The sequence below is a fragment of the Camelina sativa genome, chromosome 15 (genome assembly GCF_030686135.1).
Source record: "Camelina sativa cultivar CO46 ecotype springtype chromosome 15, ASM3068613v1".
Lineage (NCBI taxonomy): Eukaryota > Viridiplantae > Streptophyta > Magnoliopsida > Brassicales > Brassicaceae > Camelina > Camelina sativa.
The window spans coordinates 1,708,356-1,729,607 of record NC_141894.1 but is presented as its reverse complement, the minus strand read 5'-3'; the positions used below and the strand labels follow the sequence as shown (position 1 = coordinate 1,729,607).

Genomic DNA, 21,252 nt, shown 5'->3' with positions numbered 1-21,252 from the left:
ATGGTTGTTAAAGTTTTCACGTTTCAATTATTTCCTTGCTTTTGGCCTATTCTCTAGCCGTTTAGGACTGCTGAAGTTTTCACATTAGAATGGCATTATCTTGTTATATATGGTGCTGTTACTTGTTAGAGTTTTTCACTTAAATTCAAACAAAAGTCGTCGTAGTTGCTCCTGTTCATAAGAAAAATTGTCTGTAAACTGACTGTTAGGATATAGTCCAATAATGTTGTTCAAAACTTCTCCTTGAAGCATGTTGCTGTAACATCAACCCGTGACATGAGATGGTTTGATTATGATTCAAAAAAGTGTACAACATAGCACTCTTGCTTGAAAGAACATCAAAGTTCTCTTGGATTGTCAAGTCAGAGAAAAAAATCTTTTAGAGCAAGCCAAAGTAACTTTATACGTCAATTCACCCCATTGAGATTTGGATATCTCAATGGGGTGGTGGTGGGGGGACCTGACCTGAACACAAAACTGCAGACAGTTTTATGAAGAATGTCTTAAACAGCTCGCCGTTTGTTTGATCTATTCTTCTTTTTCTTGATTTTTTTTGGCTGAGGGAATCTTGAAAAGGTAAATGAGAAAGGGGAAGACGGACGACATACATATTTAGATGGGTACTTTATAATGCTTCCTATGGCTACAACAAAAATTTCTTTTGGGTCTATGTGGAATCATCACATGTTTGCCTTTCTGTCTGGTTCTGTAAATAATAATGCCAATGACAATACAGTAGGCATCAGTGTCCTAGTCCATGCCACCTTGACCCTACCTCCAACATACCTTACCGGAACCCGGTTCGGACCAATCTTAAAATTCGCACAAATAAAGTATGTAAGAAGTAGTTTCTTATCAGGCCTACAAGGGCCCAATGGGCCCAATTCGCTTTCACTGATGAAAAAGTCGATTTTAACACATTACTGTTCCCGCTTTCCCGCTCCTCCTCCATAGAAATCTCCACCGTCTTCTTCTTCCTTCAGTAACCGATCCGCTCTCTTCGTTTAGGGCTTCGTTGCTTTGCTTAGAGGCGAAGCTGGAGTACGACCCAGTGAGAATTAACCGTCGACGCCGGAGATGGACACACCTGAGAAGAACCGCATCTCCGCCGTTTCCTTCCGCAACTTTGAGGTTTTCTCTCGAAATCCTTACTTTCTAATTATGATGTTCTTCTCCTACTTTTTTTTTTTTTTTTTTTTTCTCTGCGTTTATGAAGGTTTCCCGATAGAAATTAAAATTGCATCTAATTGTTTCCTGAATTTTACTGTGCGGTCTAAATTAGGTTTTTGGGGGTTTTAGTGATCGTCTTCGTTGCCTTGTTTTTTTTCAGCAGTTGGAATCGATTAGGGTTCTTTTGGGCTACTAGATTAGTATCTTTCCAATTCAATTTGGGGTCACCGGATTCAATTCTTCAATTACTTTGTATGTGGATCACACTTGTGGAATCTGAGTTTCAATGAGCTAAGACTCTCTCTTTGATTAATCTGCAGGATTCTCCGGTTTTTCAATATATTAACGATCTCTCGCCCATAGAGCCAGTAAAGCCAGCACGCCCAGAGAATATCTCGCACTCATTGGCTTTCACATCTCCGTCTTCTCTATTTAGTTCGCCGCAGTTAAGCTCTTCCAGATTTTCCATGAAAAGGTAACTTGGATTGATTAGGAGAAAAGATTTGTTGTTTTGTGTTTTATGTATATGCTGCTGACATTGGTAATTTTTTGGATGGTTATGTTGCTTCTTTAGGCATCGTTCTCAAGATTTATCTAGTCCAGTATTTCTCATTGGTGAGACTGTCAAAAACTCACCAGATGCTCTGGAAGCTGTTAAGATAACTGGTCTGAGTGAGGAGCAGCTAAATTGTAGACCTGAGCAGTTGCCAAATGTTTCTGAATCCAAGCCATTTAAGGAGCAGATCAGCTTAGCAATTGAGTTGGCGAATTCATTGAAACACGGAAGGGATGGAGTTGATGTTCAAATGGTTTCTTCTGATGAAGAACCAATGGATGCTGATATTGAAATAGGAAGTAGCGGTGGATCGAGAGAGCTGTCTGATGAGTTATGTACACAGCGTAATGATCCAATTCACTTTGATGCTGATTCTGAAGGGGTACTTCAAACTGAAGAAATGGAAGCTGTGAGTGTGTTGGGAACAGAAAAAATCATGTTTGATGTTGATGGTAGCCAGAACAGTGAGCAACAGATTCCGAAGATCACTGATCCTAGATTTAATTCTTTTGCTTCTGAGCCTCAGCAGTTTTCTTACACTGTACAAGTTGCAGCTGGAGCTCCAGACATTACTCTCTGCAGTTCCTCCAAGGTAGCAAATATTGATTCAACTGCCGAAGATGAAGCCAAGGAAGATAGAGGTCTACAGCCCTGTCGCAAGGTAACATTTCAGTAAATTGTTTTTTTTGTTGACTTTATGGAGTGGTAAATATATTCTCAGACCTCATGGTTACACGTTACTCATTACTCCTTAGTCATGTGTAGACATTGTGCTGATTCAGCTGTGGGCTTTGGTCATGTGTTAAGTTGACATTTTATGTTCGTTGTACAAATTTAATCCTTACATCTACTTCAAACTCTACGTTTCTTTTAATCTTTTACGCTATTGTTCTTCAAAAGACATTGAGTTCTTGATGTGTTTTTGGAATTTGGACTTCAGGTGGTCTCTGTCAGTTATATAATTTGTTTCCCTATTGCAAGTAGAATTATCTTCATCTTGCTAGCTTATGAATTGATTTAAACTTAAAAAAGAACTTAGCTAATAACTTTAAATTGACTCTTGCAGCAACAAGGTGTCCGCAGGCGCTGCTTGACTTTTGATGTGGGAGGATCTCACAAAAGGATACCTTTGCGTGATTCTACTAACGATCTATCTCTTGATTTGACCTCTATCAACAAAGCTCCTAGTCCACAAGAGTGTTTAGACACCAGAAAACAAGATACTGATGGGATTCTACCCCTACCACTAACGATTGGCCTGCACTTGAATGGTCTCGTGAACCCCTCAGTCTCAAGTGACCGAAATAAAAATAGTTTCAAAGATGGTCGGTTTTTCCCTCCTGGTCCTACAACATTTCATCATAATATTGAAGATGAATTCTCAACTCCTGTCTCAACAAAAAGAGATTTAGTATACAGTGATAACAAATTCATGGAGGGTCCTGAGAGATCACTGGAAGGAGAATGTTTTGACCAACACATGGCAACAGAATATAGGTGGGAGAATATTCCGATGTTCCTAATCTTATTCCAGCCATCAGGTAGGTATATCGCTATGAATACTAAACTTATACTTAAATTACTGATTAATGCAGGCAATCGTTTCAAGGACTTGACGAACTTGGCAGCTGTAAGCGCTGTAAATGTAGGAAATCCAAATGCTTGAAGCTGTAAGTGCTTTCCTTACCACCATTCCCTGGGCACGATTTTCAGATGCCAAAATCGTGTGTTTTCATGTTTTTTTTTCTTTTCTTTAAATGATATGATTAGGTTTGTATTCCTACTTTTTCTGAAAGCCATTGAGAGACGCTTTCACTGCATATTCTATTTTTAAGTGAATTAGATGATGTATGAAGTCTGTTGCAGATGTTGTTCTGTCTTGCTGAAACTGCAGCATTGGTAGCTTTTGTGTTCTAGAACCCTTTTTCCATAGTTCATACCTTTTTCTTGTCCAAAAAGCCTCGGGCCTTTTCTGAAACCTAGCTTAAGTTGTTAAATACACTGAATCTCAGGTTGTGCAGAACATAAATACCAATTCATTGTTAACTACATATTCATATTGCTGTACAGGTATTGCGATTGTTTTGCTGCTGGTCTATACTGTGTTGAACCTTGTTCATGTCAAGATTGTTTCAATAAGCCCATTCACGAAGACCTAGTTATGAACACTCGTGAAGTGATTGAAGCTCGCAATCCATTAGCTTTTGCTCCAAAAGTGGTCTCGACTTCTGATTCTGCTATAAATTTATGTGTAAGACATATTATCAGATCAACAATGAGTTCAATTACATAATAAAGGAGAAACGTAGACTCTACGGACTTGTCTTTATTTGCTTATCAAAGTATGGCTGCAACTAGATAGTACTGAGATTGTATATTTGTATCTTGTAGGACGAGAACAGCAAGACTCCTGCTTCAGCAAGACATACAAGAGGATGCAATTGCAGGAAATCAGGCTGCTTAAAGAGATATTGTGAATGCTTTACGGTAACTTTGGTTTCTGTCTAACTTTGTTGTTCACACTTATATTTTGAATAATGTTATTCTTCTGAACCATTTGGCTGTTACGATGACTTTATCAAGATGGGTGTTGGATGCTCCTCGAGCTGCAGATGCATGGGATGCAAGAATAATATTTGTCACACAAATGGTACGCTTTCGATTATTTATTGCCCTTTCATTCTAGTATAATATATATTTTAAGATTGTTTACATTATTCTCAGAGAAATGTGCGGGAGAATCTGGTGCGGTTACAATCAATGATGGAGCTAAAGATAATGATGATCATGGCGATGCTTCAAGGTATCATTACAATATTTTAATCTCGTGGTGATAGTGTAACCTGATCTCTAAACATTAACAGTCCCGGGTTCTCATTCTCAGCCAAAACGAAGATACCGCAAAGAGGGAGAGAAGGAATCGCGTGTTGCTCTCAAGTTCTGTAGCATTCCGTTCCTTTTAGCATCACTGTGAAAACTCTCTGAACTTTGGGACTGACTTCTCAGAAACACCATGTGAAGATCCAGGAGACTCCTGTTCAGTGTCGCCAACGAGTCAATAATCAAAACCACTGTATGAAAGCTGTGTCGTGGGTTTTGTTTGATTTCACTTTCATATGTTTTTTCCAAGTTTGGTATAGTAGGTATATATATATGTATAAATATAATATATGTATGGAAGGTTTTTGCTTAGGATGTGAATGTGCGTGTGTCTGTTCTGCTCTGTTCTTCTTTCATTGAAGAAAGTTTTGTAATGGCGTTGTCTGCTTCCTCTGTCCCTATTTTGTTCTCTTATTCTCTCAAACAAAAACTCCACAAAATAGTGATTAAGATAGAAGAATATACCTTTTGTATGAAAGTTGGAAGTTGAAACTGTGTTAAATGTATTATTAAAACAATATATCACTGGAGACTTGAAAATAAAACACTTATCGTAAAATTATGGAAACTTTTGTTTCGTCGAAGGATTCAAATTCTGAGAAAAGGGTGTTTAATAAATTATCAAAAAACACGCAAGTTTACACTGAAAAAAGTCATGAATACAGCAAAAAAAACTGGGAAACAAAAGAGTGAACAAAGCATTAAAAAGCTAAAGTTTTAAAGAAAAAGAGATCTCTCAATTTTAACATTCTCAAAAACCATTCTTAAGCTCCGATGATTTCAGTAGGTTCCTCAACAACCTCTTCAGCAGGCCTATCTACCTTAACACCAACATCTTCTGCTGTGTAGTCTCCGTGAATCTATAAAACACAAGCATCCAATTTATATATATATATATATATACAGATATAATCCTGGATAAATGAATTATATCATAACAATAGAGAGTTCATATTCACTCACATCCATGAGCTTGCCAAGGTCGAATTTGGGTGCCTTGAGGATCTTGACTTTACGGATGAAAACGTTCTGAAGAGGGTAGATGCTCTGAGTTGCCTTTTCAATCTCCCTGCCAATAGCTTCGGGAATGAACTTAGCAACAAGATCCTTGAGGTCACATGAGGAAGCTTCCTTAACCATAATTTCAGTCATCTTCCTGCGAATCTGAGGAATGCACAAAAAGACAGGTGAATTAACATTAAAGAGGGGAAATCAAAATGAAGAAGGCAAAGACTCATCAATAAAAGGAAGTATCTTAGCTCAACATTAATAAAATACCAAAGATTCAGCAAAGAGACTTAACAACATTTAACATGCAAACGTTAGAGAAAGAGAGAGAGAGAGAGAGCAACAGATTTAGATAATAGCTGGATAAATACCTGACGGATTTGGCTGGATTGAGCATAGCAAGTCCTCTTGACCTGGTTAGCACGTCTCTTGGTGAAGGCGATGCAGAAAAGCCTGAGAGTGTAGGCATCAGTGGTTTTAACATCAACATGAGCCTCAATCAAAGTCTGCCACTTTTTAACCAATGACCTAAGTTTGTCAGTGGTGAAGTCCATGCCCTACAGGTGAAACAGCGAAAACTGTCAAGATCCCATCAAATAAGACGAAATGAAACCAGAGTAGCAAACGTTGAGAAACAATGTTTGTCCTTACCCAGAACTGGCACAAAACGTTCCTGCCTTGGACATCTTCAGCTCTGAGACGGATCTTCCTGTAAGCATTGTCTTCATCACCTTGAAGATCAGCTAGGGAAACCTCAAAAACTCTGTGCTTCAATCCTTCGGAGGCAATCTGGGAGTGTTTAGATAGATACAAGGATCATCAGTCTCAAAAGCCAGCACAATACCATACAATAAAACATTAAACTCTCTCACAGGTACAACAACCAGAACTGCCCTAGGTGATTCATATCAGTTCAGCAGATTCTAAGGAGAGTCTTAACAGCCAAGTCATTTAAAGGAGATTGTAACAAAGAGAGATAGAAACATTACTTTGGTACCCTGAGTTCTGGAAACAAGTGTCTTTCCAACATTTCTATGGGTGAACAATGAAGGAGCCTTAACATCATACCAATCCTTCTTGGAGAAAGGATCAACACTGCATCATTCATTTTCACACACAAAAAAAACACAACCATCAATAAACAGATTCAACAGCTAAATACTTGAACATCGAGAGAGCCTTATCAGTACGTCCACATTGTAAAGAAGAACAAACTAAGATAAAGATGTTTAGAGTACTTACAGCTTCTTCTTTCCTCCCTTCCTACCCTTGGAGATTCTCTTGTTTTTCCTAAAACGCAAATACAGGAACACTCACAGTTAGGTGGTGCTGAGATTTACAGATCAGATAGTAGAAACGAGGAATAATCTCAATGGAAGAATTACCCGACGGCCATGGCTGCGGAAGATAGGTCTCGACGACGAACTGAGAAGAATCAAAAACACAGATAACAAAACCTAAAAATGCCTCTACGGCGCTTCTTCAATTTAAAGTCATCTTCTAGGGTTTGAGTTTGACACTCATATGTTTTGGGCCTTTTATTGACCCATTAATGGGCTAAGCCTCACATATAATGGCCCAATCCGGTCTCTTTTTTTTTGGCTCCTCGTAACTCGTAAGTCGTAACCTTGAAAAAGTTACACAACAACAAAAAATACTCTGTGAGAAGAAGCGTATACTGGATTAATAATTTAATATGTACTGAAGTTATTAATTTGATTTTAAGACAAAATAATTTGACAAAGTTTGGTTCTTGTCTCGTTCGTTCGGATTGAATTTTGTTTTATTATTGGCTATTTGATTAAACTCATTAGTAAACCTTATCAGTGATTCAGTATAACGGAGAGCGAATATGAATCAAACTTATAAGCGAAAAAGGAACAGAAGTCTGTCAAGCTTTAAAACCAAAATACCAAAAAATTGTTTCAACTCTTGTGGTTTGAACTAAGAGATTTTCAAGCTTCTCAAGGCGGAAGAGAGGAGGTTGAGCTTGGCCGGAGCTTTTTGCTTGTACTCTCTCTCCAATGCAGTTGCAGCTAGAGACTGAAGCTCTGGTGCAGCCATGTCCTTGTCCTCTTTGTTCCTGCCTTTTGAGAGCTGTGCAATCGCTGATCCACACTGTTTTCAGAAAGATGTATCAGTCATTAGGTCACTGCAAACAGAAGCGGATTAAACCGGTATGAGGAAGAAAGAAGGTCTTACCAAGCATATTCCGAGAAGGGCTCTTGTGCTTTTACCACCTGTCAAGTCTATGGTTGCTGCATAGTACTTTCTTGCTGCAATAAGGTTCTCTAGTCCACCAATTGTGTAGAGAACCTGATTTTGGGGATTGCACGCAAAATGAGAATTACGTTAGTTAGACAAGTTCATACATGATCAAAGCTGTAATTTAGAGTTTTGTAGCAATAAAAACTTAGAAACTTTTGGATTCCAGTGCTAATAATGCTCAAAGTTCCACAAATTAGTTCGCTCTTCTATTGCTGCTACTAACTTGCAGTGTCAGATATAAGCGACGACGAATTAATTATAAGATGCATACTACATACAATGTCTTAAACAGAGCAGGTCATATATGACATTTTGTGGCTCTTTGGTGATAGCCATAAGAGTATAGACAAAGGAACAATTTGACTTCTTTTAATAAAAGGAAATAAAAAAATGGGACTTACATCGGCATATGCTAGGTGGTAGAGTGGAAGAGTAGGCTGAGTTAGTATGAGCTCCTCGTAGCAGAAAGCTGCTTGTTTGTACCTGTTATAGATTATAAATTAGTTGGGTTAATTGTTCCATGGTGAATTATACGTAAAAAAAGTGGAGTACAGAGGATAGAGAAGCACACATTTGCAAGGAAACATAAATTTCTGCAAGTTCTCTCCACGCATCATGATCAGCCATGAATCTGCATAAAGAAAGAAAAGCAGATACAGGTGATCAGCTGTGGTATGTTTTTTCTGATATACTTATATTAGTCCAGCTTGGGGTTAGTAGTACTCACACTTCAAGATATTTGTTCAGATGTTCAATGGCTAAGGAAGGTTTGCCCTGTGCCTTGGCCATAGCCACCTTTCTTTTGTGTATAACCTAGACATCGAGTTTTACTTACAATACTTATCATTTGGACGTAGCTTGTTGGTGGTTCCACGAAAGCAAAAAAGTTAAAAGCTTACTTGATCAAGTGGATTATCCTCCAAAAGGCTCGTATACGCTTTTTCAGCCTCCTCCCACATTCCCTTTGCTTCTAGCAACAACGCCTCCAGCTTGCCTGAAATATATTACCAAGATTGTGATAAAAGCAAACGTTGAAGTCCAACAAGATTGAAGACTTGCTCAGTTTGTCAAGGGTTGAATATTGACTTACCAACACGTTTGCTATCCGGAAATTTCTTCTTCAGAACCTTGATGCAATTCTGCAAAAAACACAAATTTAGACTTCTTTTGAGAACTCTAAATTCTAAAAAAAGAGGTTTAAACCAAAGAAATAGCATACACATACAGCCTAAGCCTACGATAACCGATGCAATCCTGATCTTAAAATAGGTAATAGGATCATATAGTTCTCAAAGTACCAATGGAAAGCGTAAAGAAAATTCACCTGTGCAACATTAAGAGATTGACAGTCCATAGCTGCAATAGCTACCTGCTCATACAGGGTCCATTCTGCATAAAATAAAGGAAGACACTTTACCCTTTAGTTTTATAAAACAAACAATCTACAAGCTGCTCTTTTATTGCGTTTCTACAATTTCTGTAAAGTAAACACACCTATTAGCTAAGTCAATAAAAAACAAATCGAACCAAATTGGCAAAGATTCATCTAAATGGGTTCTTCTGAAACTAAAGTCTTTGCTAAATTCTAAACAAAATGTTTAACCTCACAAGTAAGGATGAAACAGTGAACAAATCAATCCAAGTGACACCAGATTTCGCATTAAGCAGATATAAAAAAGTAAGTAGGAAACGGAAGCAGAACCATAAAACCAACTAATGACTAAAATTGAATTATGAACTAATCTCGTTTAGCTGAAACTCATGATTTGCGGGCAATTGGGTGGAGCACGATTCATGAAACCAACAAACACACACTAGCAAAACCAAGGAAATCAGAATTAAACAGACCATCTGGACCAAGAGCAGATCGCTTCCCCGGATCGTTCAAGATCGAGAGACCATGTTTGAGCACAATCTCTGATCGGCGAACCTTGAGCTTACGAACGAGGGACAGATACTCCCAAACACCTCCTCCTCCATTCTCAACTTGATTCTCGAGTTGATTTAACTGCGTCTCCTCCGTTTTCGTCACCATCTTTGCTCTGTGCCTTTGTGAATTTTGTGGATCTGTAATCTGTTGTTGTTAGTGGGAAGCTCGCTCGATCAAGAAAGTCGCTTTTCCTCTACAAAGACGACATTGACATGAACCGGTTCGGTTTAATAGCCATACCGATCTGGTTTAGCGCATATTCGAATCCGAGTATCAGATTCATGGTTTAAACATTAACCGGCTCAAGTCAATGGAGAATGAAACGGTGCGTTTAGAAAGCATTCGATTTCAGTTGTCTTCTTTTGGCCCTTGCGGGGAAAGAAGGCAATGAAATTAAACAGAACTGTGTCGTCTTGTTTGCGTTTGCCGTCTCTCCTTAAACCCTACTCGAGCTTTCACTGGACAACGACAATGGCGACGACAGCTAAAAGCGTTGAAGGTATGAAAACAGTAGATGAAGCTGACGTGGGTATCTCCTGTTTCATCTCCCAGCTCCCTGGTTTCCGCGGAATCCTCAAACAAAGGTCGTGATATCTTTATTGTTGTTTCTTACATATTATACATTCTTGTTCGATATAGCTAGAGGATGAGATTTAGGTTTTGTAAGCTTGTGTAATAGAGCTTAGTGATTCTGTAATTTTTATGAACTGTGTGATTCTTGATAAGAGTTTATTGTTGGTTCTTGATGTGTTTGGTACTTAATTTACATCACGGTTAACAAACGGATCCAAAGGAAGCTCCTTTTGTGATAAATGAAACTCTTTGGTATATGTTGAGTTTTGGATTTTGATGCATGTACTGATTGTTTCCTTTATTTTGTGTGGGTGAAGTTCATAGATTTATTGGATTAAAAAATTGAATTATTTGCTTGTATTTGTGTTTTGTAGATACGCAGACTTTATTGTTAATGAAGTCGATATCCATGGAAATGTGGTTCATTTGACATCCTTGGACTTGCCTCCTGAGATGGTTTGTCTCTTGCCTCATTCAAGGCCTCATTTCAATTCATTTGTTGGATGAAGCTATGTTTTTGTTTCGATTTTTATCTTTTAGTTTGTGTGTGCCAATTTTTTTGTTGTTTGTTGTTCAGGATGTGAAGGCGGAAGATAAAAATAAAAGTTCTGATAATGAACCCCAAAACTATACTTCTGCAATTGAGTCATTCAAATCAATTTCCAATGCCACTGATGCAGAGCGTTTGGAAACATTGATCAATCAAGTCACCTCAGGAACTGATGATGAAATCTTACCTGTTGTTCTTGATCCAAGTTCTGACAAATCCAAGAGAACGGTATAGGTTTTAATTACAGAGTTACATATTCTGTTATCAACATTATCTTTTACTTCTTAGTTCTTACTATATATATTTTTTTTCTTATACTACTAACCAGGCTATCCACAACTTTGTTAAAGAGCATTTGAAGTTCCTTGTGACTGACACTGTTGATGGTCCTGATTCTACTTCAAAATGCATCCGTGTGCGAGTGAATTCAGGAGCCCATAACAACAGAGGTAATAGATCAAAGAAACGGAAGGAAAGAGGCGATAAACCTTTTGATAGTAGAGGTTCAGAGCATTGGCCAGAGCATGTTGGCAAGTTTCTCAGGTAATAATTATAAATCAACTTCTATCTGACATAAAATTTACTATGTATCGGGACTAGTATATTAGTCTATCTTCCAAAATGGATAACCTGAATTGGATATCCTACTTGAGAGGTGTAGATTGGTGTCTTGAAGTTACTGATGCAATAACGATATAGTGCATAAATTATGCACCGTATAGTCTCTGCAGTGCCTTTATTTGATCATTACGTTTGAAACTGCAACATATGTGTCACTTGATTTATTATTGGTTTAAGTTTATAGGTTCCATCTTTACAAGGAGAACAAAGATACACAAGAGGCCTTGGGATTGATTGGAAAGATGCTAGGCGTTCAGGTGTTTCCCATCTTCTTCCGTATATAAAAGGGCTGTTTTATCTCAAGCCATTGTACTTTCTTGATAAGCTGTGTCCGTTCTTGAATTTTACAGCCAAAGTCCTTCGGATTCTCTGGAACAAAAGATAAGCGGTCTGTTTCGACTCAGTGTGTAAGTTATTTCTACCTGTTTTCTTGGTAAGATGAGTTTACTATTTACAATGCATAATAAGAGAATGTTTGGGCATTTAGGTAACTGTGTTCAAACAGCAAGCTAGTAAATTGGCTGCGCTGAACAAGAGATTATTTGGGATCAAAGTTGGCGACTTTTGGTAAGCCAACATATTCTTGAATGTTATCATTTTGACTTTATTGTTCTGGTCATGAACTCATAATGTTAATGATGACTTATCAGCCAGGTCAAAGAGGGCCTTCTTCTTGGACAGCTCATGGGAAACAGATTTACCATCACGTTAAGGTGAGAATGTAACTGGTCATTGTAAAAAGAAACTCTGTGATCGTCTATTTACTTCCAAATTTTCTTATTCAAGAACATTTTGATTATATTTCGGTGAGAAGGGATGAAAAGATCTTCTTGTGCATGGAATATCTTTATAGTCTAAATATTCATATTTTGCAGAGGAGTGGTTGCTGATTCTGAAGAAACTATAAAAAAGTCTGCAGAGTCCTTGGGGAAAGATGGCTTTATCAACTATTTTGGCTTGCAGGTTCTATTCTCTTGTTGAGTTGTAATCGACTTGCACTTTTGCATTGTAGTATCGAGTTCTGCTTCTCGAAAAAAGTCACGTAAATCTTACTAAAAATTAATATATCCTTATGAATTTTGTATTTGTGTGACAGCGTTTTGGAAGTGGTTCAGTACCAACACACCATGTTGGAGCTGCACTATTGAAAGGAGAGTGGAAAGAGGCCGTAGACATGATTCTTAATCCAAGAGAAACTGATATCCTCTAACATGACCTAGTCTCAGCTACAATTGCTAATCCCTCTCAAAATTATATTTTGGCTCTACGAAATTAGGAACGCAGCAATGCATGGTTTTCTTGACTTTAAGCTTTTTTCTACAAAGGCATGTAGTAAATGATGCCCGGGAATATTACAAAGAAACTGGCGACATTGACGGGACTTTAAGGCAACTACCGCGATACCTCGTTGCTGAAAGAGCCATAGTAAGTATCCAGCTACTCCTGTATGGGTTTTTGCGTTCATAGGTTTCCATGATAATCAGTTTTAATCTTGGTGTTTTGAAACAGCTGCAGTGTCTGAAGAAATGTCCTGGTAACTACCTGCAGGCTCTGAAAGGCATTCCTAGAACTTTGAGAATGATGTAAGTGCTTGGTTCTTTATATAGCTTAAGTTCTTCCGGAACAGTTTGCCTCTTGCGACTGAGATATGACATATGCCAAGCCGTTTTTTATCTTACCGTGTATGTGATTCTTATCATGCAGGTACGTACATAGTTACCAAAGCTACTTATGGAACAATGCAGCAAGTCTGCGCGTCAAAAAATATGGTACATCAGATTTTTTTTCTTTATAAATCTTGGGCCGTTCTGTATGCTAGTCGATGTAGGTTTACTGGTCACTCATTGGTTTTTTTGTGGTCTGGCAGGGACTACCCAAGTTGTGTTGGGGGACTTGGTAAGTACAAAGGTAGATGCTGCAACAAAAATGGTTGATAGTTTGACATCTGAGCACAAGGAAAACAACGAAGAGGCATTGGATTGTGACCAGGTAGATGATACTGCTATTGTAGATCTTCCAGCCGAAAGGAGTGACCTTGTTAAGGTTAGTTTCTATTTCGAACTTCTTCTTATTAGGCCGTCCATAGTTGATACGTTTTACCCTTCAGATTATGATGAGCTAATGGAACTTCGGGATTGAAATTTGATTCATGTGATTTATGTATACATAGATGCTTTCAGCCTTTGGTGCATTTACATTCTCATTGGTATTTTGCTAATGCTAGCATTATTCATGTGTAATGCTTTTTTTTGTATCTTTAGGTTGTAAGTATAGAGGATTTGGAAGCTGGAACTTACTCAACCATTGATATCGTCCTCCCTCTACCTGGGTAAGTTGCTGGCAGAATTTTCCAATACAAGTAGTTTTAACATTGTACTATTGAAACCTAACTTTCTCTTTGCTTCAACAGTTCAAGAGTCATTTACCCTTCCAATGACATTGCGGAAATTTATCATGATTTGGCAAAGAAGGTTTGTTAAAACCATATTCAAGCATTCCCTGATTGTTCTCGAAATATTGAACTCACTTATTCGCAGTGTATTCTTTCTAAAACTTACATCTCTGCTGATGAATCTATAAATTTTTGCTTACATTGTTCAGGACGGTATCAGCCTAACTGACAGCATTCACGGTGTAAAGTAAATTCCCTTGTGCTCTTTTTCTTGTAGATCTTTATGCTTGTAACTTTCTATCACCACGAGCATCTACCTTATTCTACTAATAAAAGTATTGTTTCAGGGAATTCTCGATAACTAGCATGACTGGTGGATATAGACGTGTATTCCAGAAACCAATAGACTTTGAATGGTACGCAGTGTATAGTTAGAACGTTCTCCAGTTTTGATATCAGAAGCTCTATGAGCCGAGACTAATTTCGCGGGTAATTGCTGCAGGGAGCTACTCACTTACACTGACAGCAATAAACCGTTGGCAGAGACAGATCTGGACAGGATAGCCATGACTGTGGATAAAGTTGGATCGGCTGAAGAAGTTGAAGATGAATCAATGAATTCTGATGCTAACCCTCCTGGAACCGATTTGAAAGACCAGACAGAGAGAAAAGAGGATGAAACGGACACTGGGAATCCAAATTCTGAGCAGACTCAGCTGGCGCTTAAAATGGCACTCACTCTTCCATCATCTTGTTATGCCACAATGGCAATCAGAGAACTGTTAAAGACGTCAACTTCTGTAAGTACTCAAAGTACTATATTTCGGAAATTCCTGAATTCACTTGAGTTTGGTACTCTTAAGTTACAAATTAAAAGTTAAAACATATTTCTGAACAACTAAATACTGTTTTTTTGGGGATTTAATGGCAGGTTGCATATCACAAGACACTTAACTAGTGATTAACATCAGCTCCTCGTGGCTTGCACACAATGCGTATGATAAAGGCTTTTGCGCTACAGTTTTACTGGTTATACTACTCTGTTTCAGTTGCTTTGAGGTCTTACTATTCAGGATTCTATACTGTCTGCTTTAAACATGTGTACATTCATGTATTTGTGCTGAAGTTCAGGAATTCCCTTTAAGCATCAAAACAGAAGTTCTAATTTAGTAACCGGCCAAGTCTTTTCTTGAATTTCAATGTATCAGATACAGAGGGTCAGCTACTCATTTAAGAACACAGCCTAAGTAGTTAACTTTGAAACAATTTTCTTGACATCTGGTTGGAAAAACTGTTAAAAGTGGAAAATTTTCACATCACAACAGGTTAGAATTAGAAATCACCCGTTTCTCAATCTTCCAGCTTATTAGTAGTAGATTCCTTGAAGCTCTTGGACAACCAAATTGCTGTTTCTCTGGGTGAGACTTTGCCTGGACCAAAGGGCCTCAACAAGACATTGAGCTCATCGTACCTCTCATCTTGAAGCAACCTTGCACTGAATTCAAGCAATCCCTCCAATGCCTCAGCCCGTTGCTGATAAGAACTAGGATCAAATCGTTGTCTCCTTACACCTGACGAACCCCTGCTTGATGCTCCAGCAGTTGCATTCTGATCAGATGATTCACTCCTGTTTTCCAGATATGCATCTTCATACACTGCCTTCATAATCGCTCCTTCTCTGTTTTGGCCTGGTTCAAGTGTAAATTTGTCTTTTGTGATTGAGCAGTCTAGTGGTGGCTCTGGAGGTGGACTGTAGGAACCTTTAGACGATGCTTTCTTCTTCTTCCCACGCACAACCGGAACAAAAGGCTCTTCCTCGTATGACGCTAGTGGAAACTCAATCTTGTCAATTCTTGGTGCATTCATTGACACGTCAGGAGAATTAATCTGGTGGAGAAAACTGGTTTTTGAAATGTACAGAGAGTCTTTGATTTCTTTTGCAGGTTTTCTTGAGTTAGGCATGGAGGCTCTGCGAATCAAAGCGGCTGGTTTTCGGTTTGTACGCTGTGATGAAACAGGAAGCTGCAACATATAGAAACCACCGTTCTTTTACTCTGATAAAACAATCAATAAAACCAGTAAAGAAGAGCATTTTGGATGGATCACTTACTTGACCACGGTCAGTCCTAGACTGTCTCGGTCTCACAGGTGAGGCTGAAGCTCTCACTGGAACATACCTAGAACTCTTAGAAGCCTCTGAAGTTCTATGAACACCCGTCCCTTCACCACTTTCATCTGTAGACAATTCCAGTTGCTTTGCACGGTTCAGATATGCGGGTACAGGTTTTTTTATGGACGACATAGAATCTTCCTGGTTACCCCTAAACCTGCTTGGACCAAAGCTATGGCTTTTGCCAGCAGGGCGCCTTCTCTGCTCGGGAAAACTGTTTCTCCTGGTGGATTCAGATTCTGGCCATTGCGCAGGCAATACATTACTTGCTGGATCATTCACCTTCAAATTAATCTTCTGGATATACGGCTGAAGCAGTGGTTGTCTGAGAAGCTCAGCAGCCTACACAGAAGAAGAGCAATGATGTTTACTGGTCAAGTTTGTTCAGTTTCAGATTATGACCATATACCAAAGGACAAAATCAGATGACATACGCTTGGTCGGAGTTCTGGATTTTTCCGGAGCATACTCTTAACCAGACCTCGGCTGAAGAAAGCAGCACGCAAAATCAGTAAATTCTAATAGATCTCACATTTAGACAAATAAGATAGTAGACTTACAAGGCAGCAGAATATTGCGCCGGAAGTGGAGGAACGATTGATCTGTTAATCCTGTTTATTAGTCCTTGCATGTCCTGCAACCATTTGAAACGCCAGGAATCATTAGGAACTTCTCATGAACGAAACCCGGAGGAACATAAATATAACTTTTAGAGCTTACAAAAGCTTTGAATGCAGGTTTCATAGCCGTCATCTCATACATACAACATCCTGAAGAAAAGAAGATAGAGGTTCAGATGAATCTTTCATTATCTCAGATGAATCTTTCATTATCTCATACATACAACATTCTTTCATTATCTTAAGCTAAAGGTTAAAAATCTCAGCCATGAATGAGAAACTTGCCAAGCGACCAAATATCAGACTTGGACCCATAGGGTATATCAGCTAGAAGCTCGGGGCACATGTAGCTTGGTGTTCCAACCACCTGGTTTTTCAAGAAGGGTAACGATCAAACCTGAGTTCAAAGCAAATACATATGTGTAATACTGAAGGATACTTACTGAAGACGCGAGGTCATCTGATGTTAAGACCTTGGCAAGTCCGAAATCGCCTGCGGAGATCACAGAGCCGAATTGTTACATATTAGTCGATGTTGTGTTGGTCTGACTAGGAAAATGATATAATGTGACATATATCTTAAGCAACTCACCAAGGCGTATGTCTTGATCCTTTGTCAAGAATATGTTTGAACACTGGATGGATTAAAATAAGTTAGTTCTGTATCAGTATGGAGATTTTTCAATATATTGTGTTGGTCTCCTGAGACAATCATAACCAACCTTAACATCGCGATGAAGAATGTGATTGGCATGCAAGTATTCAAGAGCCAATAAGAGCTGAACAAGCCATTTGCAGAGTTTCTGATAACACCAAAAAAAAAAAGTTTCAAGAGATTCAGAATTTTGAGTATCAAATCGTCAGAATTTTATCAAACAAGTGTAGCACAAACCTCTTCGGAGAAGTGTACGCCGTTGGTTTTCTTTATCGCGTCCGCCCTGTAAGGAAGTAGAAACAGGAACAGCAGAAAAGTCAGTTAGTATATCAGAGAGCCTCTTCTCTAGGTAAACAGGGGAAACACTGCTAAGAAGGAATAAGCTTACATGTCTCCTCCTTTGCAATATCCTATAATAATGCACACGTAGCACCCCTGATAGCACACATCCATAGACAATAGAACTGGTTATATTTTCAAACACTTTGTTCACGAAATGAAAAGATATGTGATAAATAATACCTTTTCAACCCAAGAATCTTTATATTCCACAATGAATGGGTTATGTATCTTTGAAATCAACTCCATCTACAAGGAGATCACAGGATATTGTTACTCTACAGAACAAAAGTCAACAGCTATAGCTCAAGAATACTGTATGATCGATTACAGCATATCTGAAAAGACTATCGACATCAAACAAAGGTCCTTTTCATACAGAGACTCTTGTAAATGATTAGATAACAACCTCTTGATGAGCAGATCTTCTTGTCCTACCAGTCTGGCGGGCAAGCCGGATTTTCTTCAAAACATACCTTTAGACAGCAAAACAGATGACAAAGAAAATTCAAATTCCGGAAACAATAATTACCTATAGAATCCTGTTTAGAGGTGAAGAAGGTACTCACAGTTTCTTCTCATTTTTATGTCTGACAAGAAGAGCTGACCCAAAGGAACCTTTTCCAATTTGCTCAAGAACCTCGTAATTCTCCATTGACAAACTCTGAGAATCACCTCCTTTTTGTCTTAATCTCTCCTATAGAATCTGAAATCCAAACGAAGACACAAGACACATTGTATTGTCAATCTATATCCTTTAACAAACATGGTACCTTTCTAAACATTATAACTAAACTATCAAATAGAGCAAAAAGTAGTCAATAAAACGGAAAAAGTTAAACTTTCTTTCTTCGATTCTTCTAAAAGTTTTGTCACTAATCCAAAACCCAAAACCCACCCACCTTAAAGTCAATTAGCCACCAAAATGGATTACTCTTTTCAGGAATTTTTGAAAAAGAAATAAGGTAACCCAGTCGTAAAAAATCGAATCTTTCGTCTTAGAACATGCAAGATTTAAGTTTTTTTTTCATGTACCGTTGTTGTGAAAGATGAGAAAAAACTACAGATTTCATTAGCTCGCATTCACAGAAATAAACAGCCCATCAAAATTGAGCCAGTCGATAACACAACATTTTTGCTAATATAAACAAGAAACCGTTACTTGGGTTCGAAACTTAAACAAGGAAAGAAGGAGAGAGAGAGAGAACAAACCTAAAACGGTGTCGTTGGGAGATTCAATCGGCAGATTTAAAAGATGTACGAAGAAGAAGAAGTTGAGAGAGGAGGAGACAGTTTCTGCATTTCCTGAAAGAAACTACAGAACGGCACCGTTTCCGGAGAAGAAGCAACGGTAGTGAAGAAGAGGCATTGGAAGGAAACGAAGAAGAAGATGATGAAGAAATTGGTTCGCCATTGTATGTATGTATGAGAGACCTCTCTCTCTCTCTCTTTCTCTCTCAGAGGAAAACGACAGATTTTGCTCAATGGGAAATAATAAGACTTTTGTATTTTTCCTTATATATATATATAAAATTGAGACAACAATATACTTTATTATTTATTTAATTCTTATGCAATTTATTTAATATCTGATTTTTACCCTTTTGTCTGAAATGATGTGACTTTACTTTATTTTATAAAACTATTAAAAATAAAATTGAAGTTTTTAGAAAGGGAGCATAAAATGACAAATTCGTCTTGGGATTAATATATACTCCCTCCGTTTCAAAAATATAAGATGTTTTGGAGAAATTTTTTATTTCATAATATAGGATGCTTTCAAATTTCAATACAATTTTTAGATTAGTTTAGTATTTTATATTATGCAATATTGTTTTTGATTGGTTGAACTTATTAAAAATAAAATTTTTTTAATATGCGTGTTTTGCTTAAAACATCCTATATTTTGAAACGGAGGGACTATTAATTTTTGTAGTTCGTGCACTACGAATTATTAAATACTATTTGAGCAATAATTGAATAGGTCGCGTTACCCAAATTTTTTAATTTGAATATTGTTCAATTCTTTTACTATATAGACTAATTTTAGCTTTTGAGTATCACAATAAGTTGGTTCTTTTGTTTGTTTTGAATTTCATTTATCTTAAATTAATGAAACTATAATCAAAGATAAGTTATAGAACAATTCTTTTTGCAAAAAAAAAATATATATATTAAAGTGTGTAAGCAAGAGAACGTCTTCATCGTCGAGCCTCTTTGTTTATGAGCTCAAGTCTTCTTTAAATTTAAAATATAACTATTACACAATTTGTAATTCCTTGTTTCTTCTTGCTTGCGTTGAAGAAAAAAGAAACAGTGATTATAGGTTAATGTATCGATCAACAAAGAAAAAAAAAGGTATAATAGTTGATGTTTTAGATGATTTAAGTTAGATCCACTCATCCACATCAAACACCGTAAGCATTTGTGATTAAAACATGTATTCTTTATGGATCGTTTTATGAATTTTCTAAACTGTCATACTCATGGACACATAATTCTTCGGCACTGTCCAACTCACGGTTAAGTCTTATCGATTTAAATAATTACGGAAAAAAGAACAATACTTATCCATCTAATCCACTCATGTGTCATGAGTCAATGTCATTTCATTGAGATTAGTAGGCATGTATATTAACAATTACAGGCATGTAGTTTGTGTGAATAGCGTTGTCCAATATTTTTAAATACTTAATTATAATTAAGTTCCTATTACAGTTAATTCAAATCTTATGTATTTCATATCGTTCTTCATTTACAACGCAGGATAGTTCAACCAAATGAAATCTGAAATAGACATAACTTTTCTTTTTTTGGTGTAAGTAATTACTGTTGTAAGTAACAGACCATTGCCCATACTCCATAGATACATCAACATTTAACATAGTGGTACCCAACAACGTATTGAAAAGATTTAGGCTGAGAAAAATGATAAATAACAAATGTAATTGACTAATACATATCTTTGCATATTCATAAGCACAATATAAAATCGCTAAACAAATACTATTTCTATTGTTTTTTTTTTAATCTATCTTTATTTCGTTATAAATTTCTGTCTTACTTCACACCCACTTATTGTATACCATTGCCTTCTCCATGAAACTATTTATTAGACCTTTAGTAGTTTAGGGCAAAGCCAAACCGCGTGATCATATTAAAAACCATAGTAACCACGTCAACGTGAAATCTATTTTGTTTTTTTGGTTCTTTTTAAAAGGTCGGCCACCAAATTTACAGAGATGTTCCATCCTGTATATATATGTATATTGGTTTTATATGTATCTCAGAAATATGGAATCAAATTGCAGGGATGTTCATTGTTCGATCCAATCAATTGTAGCTACATATCCTCGTCTTGTCTTTTCACCATGGCCATGGGTGTACAGTGTACTATATGGAAATAAATAGAATTATTATATGAATTGGACGATTTGAAAATACATACTTTTAAGAACATATAAATAAAAGTATTATAGTCGAGGACAATACATTCACTAAGAATTAAAAAATACTATTG

The 21,252-nt window shown here is 37.3% G+C and overlaps 5 protein-coding genes across 6 annotated transcripts; 2 read left to right on the top strand and 3 right to left on the bottom strand.

Annotated features, from left to right (window-relative positions):
* Positions 1-841: 841 nt before the first annotated feature.
* On the top strand, positions 842-5,003 carry LOC104744594 (Tesmin/TSO1-like CXC domain-containing protein). Its single transcript, XM_010465669.3, has 10 exons — positions 842-1,131; positions 1,491-1,645; positions 1,745-2,387; positions 2,793-3,223; positions 3,322-3,396; positions 3,797-3,977; positions 4,118-4,213; positions 4,310-4,376; positions 4,451-4,529; positions 4,611-5,003. Exons 1-10 carry the CDS (start codon positions 1,078-1,080, stop codon positions 4,687-4,689), a joined length of 1,860 nt encoding a protein of 619 aa, XP_010463971.1. The 5' UTR covers positions 842-1,077; the 3' UTR covers positions 4,690-5,003.
* A 196-nt stretch (positions 5,004-5,199) lies between these two features.
* Positions 5,200-7,136, bottom strand: LOC104744595 (small ribosomal subunit protein eS1z). Its single transcript, XM_010465671.3, has 7 exons — positions 7,000-7,136; positions 6,857-6,904; positions 6,604-6,709; positions 6,266-6,403; positions 5,986-6,171; positions 5,570-5,770; positions 5,200-5,466 (listed from the first exon to the last, which is right to left on the bottom strand). Exons 1-7 carry the CDS (start codon positions 7,008-7,010, stop codon positions 5,371-5,373), a joined length of 786 nt encoding a protein of 261 aa, XP_010463973.1. The 5' UTR covers positions 7,011-7,136; the 3' UTR covers positions 5,200-5,370.
* Positions 7,137-7,390: 254 nt separating this feature from the next.
* On the bottom strand, positions 7,391-10,009 carry LOC104744593 (uncharacterized). The gene is made up of 9 exons (XM_010465668.3): positions 9,731-10,009; positions 9,207-9,271; positions 8,973-9,021; positions 8,782-8,876; positions 8,610-8,695; positions 8,454-8,513; positions 8,284-8,365; positions 7,817-7,930; positions 7,391-7,732 (listed from the first exon to the last, which is right to left on the bottom strand). Exons 1-9 carry the CDS (start codon positions 9,915-9,917, stop codon positions 7,559-7,561), a joined length of 912 nt encoding a protein of 303 aa, XP_010463970.1. The 5' UTR covers positions 9,918-10,009; the 3' UTR covers positions 7,391-7,558.
* A 45-nt stretch (positions 10,010-10,054) lies between these two features.
* On the top strand, positions 10,055-15,121 carry LOC104744590 (uncharacterized). Of its 2 annotated transcripts, none has more exons than XM_087488139.1 (20): positions 10,055-10,396; positions 10,760-10,841; positions 10,963-11,163; positions 11,264-11,478; positions 11,741-11,813; positions 11,907-11,963; positions 12,044-12,123; positions 12,207-12,269; positions 12,432-12,519; positions 12,653-12,756; positions 12,879-12,981; positions 13,066-13,139; positions 13,261-13,325; positions 13,424-13,599; positions 13,818-13,885; positions 13,967-14,027; positions 14,158-14,195; positions 14,296-14,364; positions 14,451-14,748; positions 14,880-15,121. In XM_087488139.1, the coding sequence occupies exons 1-20, from the start codon at positions 10,200-10,202 to the stop codon at positions 14,904-14,906; spliced, it is 2,139 nt and encodes a 712-aa protein (XP_087344265.1). In that variant the 5' UTR covers positions 10,055-10,199; the 3' UTR covers positions 14,907-15,121. The 2 variants fall into 2 exon arrangements, with proteins under 2 accessions (XP_087344265.1, XP_087344266.1); XM_087488140.1 differs by having other exon boundaries at positions 10,199-10,396; positions 11,734-11,813.
* LOC104744592 (serine/threonine-protein kinase Nek2) lies at positions 15,114-19,249 on the bottom strand. Its single transcript, XM_010465667.3, has 15 exons — positions 18,945-19,249; positions 18,302-18,438; positions 18,142-18,208; positions 17,916-17,981; positions 17,782-17,828; positions 17,631-17,676; positions 17,461-17,541; positions 17,331-17,373; positions 17,182-17,231; positions 17,024-17,105; positions 16,839-16,888; positions 16,679-16,752; positions 16,553-16,604; positions 16,059-16,460; positions 15,114-15,970 (listed from the first exon to the last, which is right to left on the bottom strand). The coding sequence occupies exons 2-15, from the start codon at positions 18,385-18,387 to the stop codon at positions 15,299-15,301; spliced, it is 1,818 nt and encodes a 605-aa protein (XP_010463969.1). The 5' UTR covers positions 18,388-18,438; positions 18,945-19,249; the 3' UTR covers positions 15,114-15,298.
* Positions 19,250-21,252: the final 2,003 nt, after the last annotated feature.

Bases quoted from the DNA above. Each gene is read 5' to 3' on its own strand.
- LOC104744594 (XM_010465669.3), top strand. From the start codon at position 1,078: ATGGACACACCTGAGAAGAACCGCATCTCCGCCGTTTCCTTCCGCAAC. The intron at 1,646-1,744 runs GTAACTTGGATT...TTGCTTCTTTAG, and splicing joins TCCAGATTTTCCATGAAAAG to GCATCGTTCTCAAGATTTAT. The intron at 4,214-4,309 runs GTAACTTTGGTT...GACTTTATCAAG, and splicing joins GATATTGTGAATGCTTTACG to ATGGGTGTTGGATGCTCCTC.
- LOC104744595 (XM_010465671.3), bottom strand. The intron at 6,404-6,603 runs GTAATGTTTCTA...AAACACTCCCAG, and splicing joins CCAGAACTCAGGGTACCAAA to ATTGCCTCCGAAGGATTGAA. The intron at 5,771-5,985 runs GTATTTATCCAG...TGCATTCCTCAG, and splicing joins AATCCAGCCAAATCCGTCAG to ATTCGCAGGAAGATGACTGA.
- LOC104744593 (XM_010465668.3), bottom strand. From the start codon at position 9,917: ATGGTGACGAAAACGGAGGAGACGCAGTTAAATCAACTCGAGAATCAA. The intron at 9,272-9,730 runs GTCTGTTTAATT...TATTTTATGCAG, and splicing joins ATCTGCTCTTGGTCCAGATG to AATGGACCCTGTATGAGCAG. The intron at 9,022-9,206 runs GTGAATTTTCTT...TGTTTTTTGCAG, and splicing joins AATCTCTTAATGTTGCACAG to AATTGCATCAAGGTTCTGAA.
- LOC104744590 (XM_087488139.1), top strand. From the start codon at position 10,200: ATGAAATTAAACAGAACTGTGTCGTCTTGTTTGCGTTTGCCGTCTCTC. The intron at 12,982-13,065 runs GTAAGTATCCAG...GTTTTGAAACAG, and splicing joins TCGTTGCTGAAAGAGCCATA to CTGCAGTGTCTGAAGAAATG. The intron at 14,365-14,450 runs GTACGCAGTGTA...TAATTGCTGCAG, and splicing joins AAACCAATAGACTTTGAATG to GGAGCTACTCACTTACACTG.
- LOC104744592 (XM_010465667.3), bottom strand. From the start codon at position 18,387: ATGGAGAATTACGAGGTTCTTGAGCAAATTGGAAAAGGTTCCTTTGGG. The intron at 17,982-18,141 runs GTTGTTATCTAA...ATCTCCTTGTAG, and splicing joins GAAGATCTGCTCATCAAGAG to ATGGAGTTGATTTCAAAGAT. The intron at 15,971-16,058 runs GTAAGTGATCCA...TATATGTTGCAG, and splicing joins CTAGGACTGACCGTGGTCAA to CTTCCTGTTTCATCACAGCG.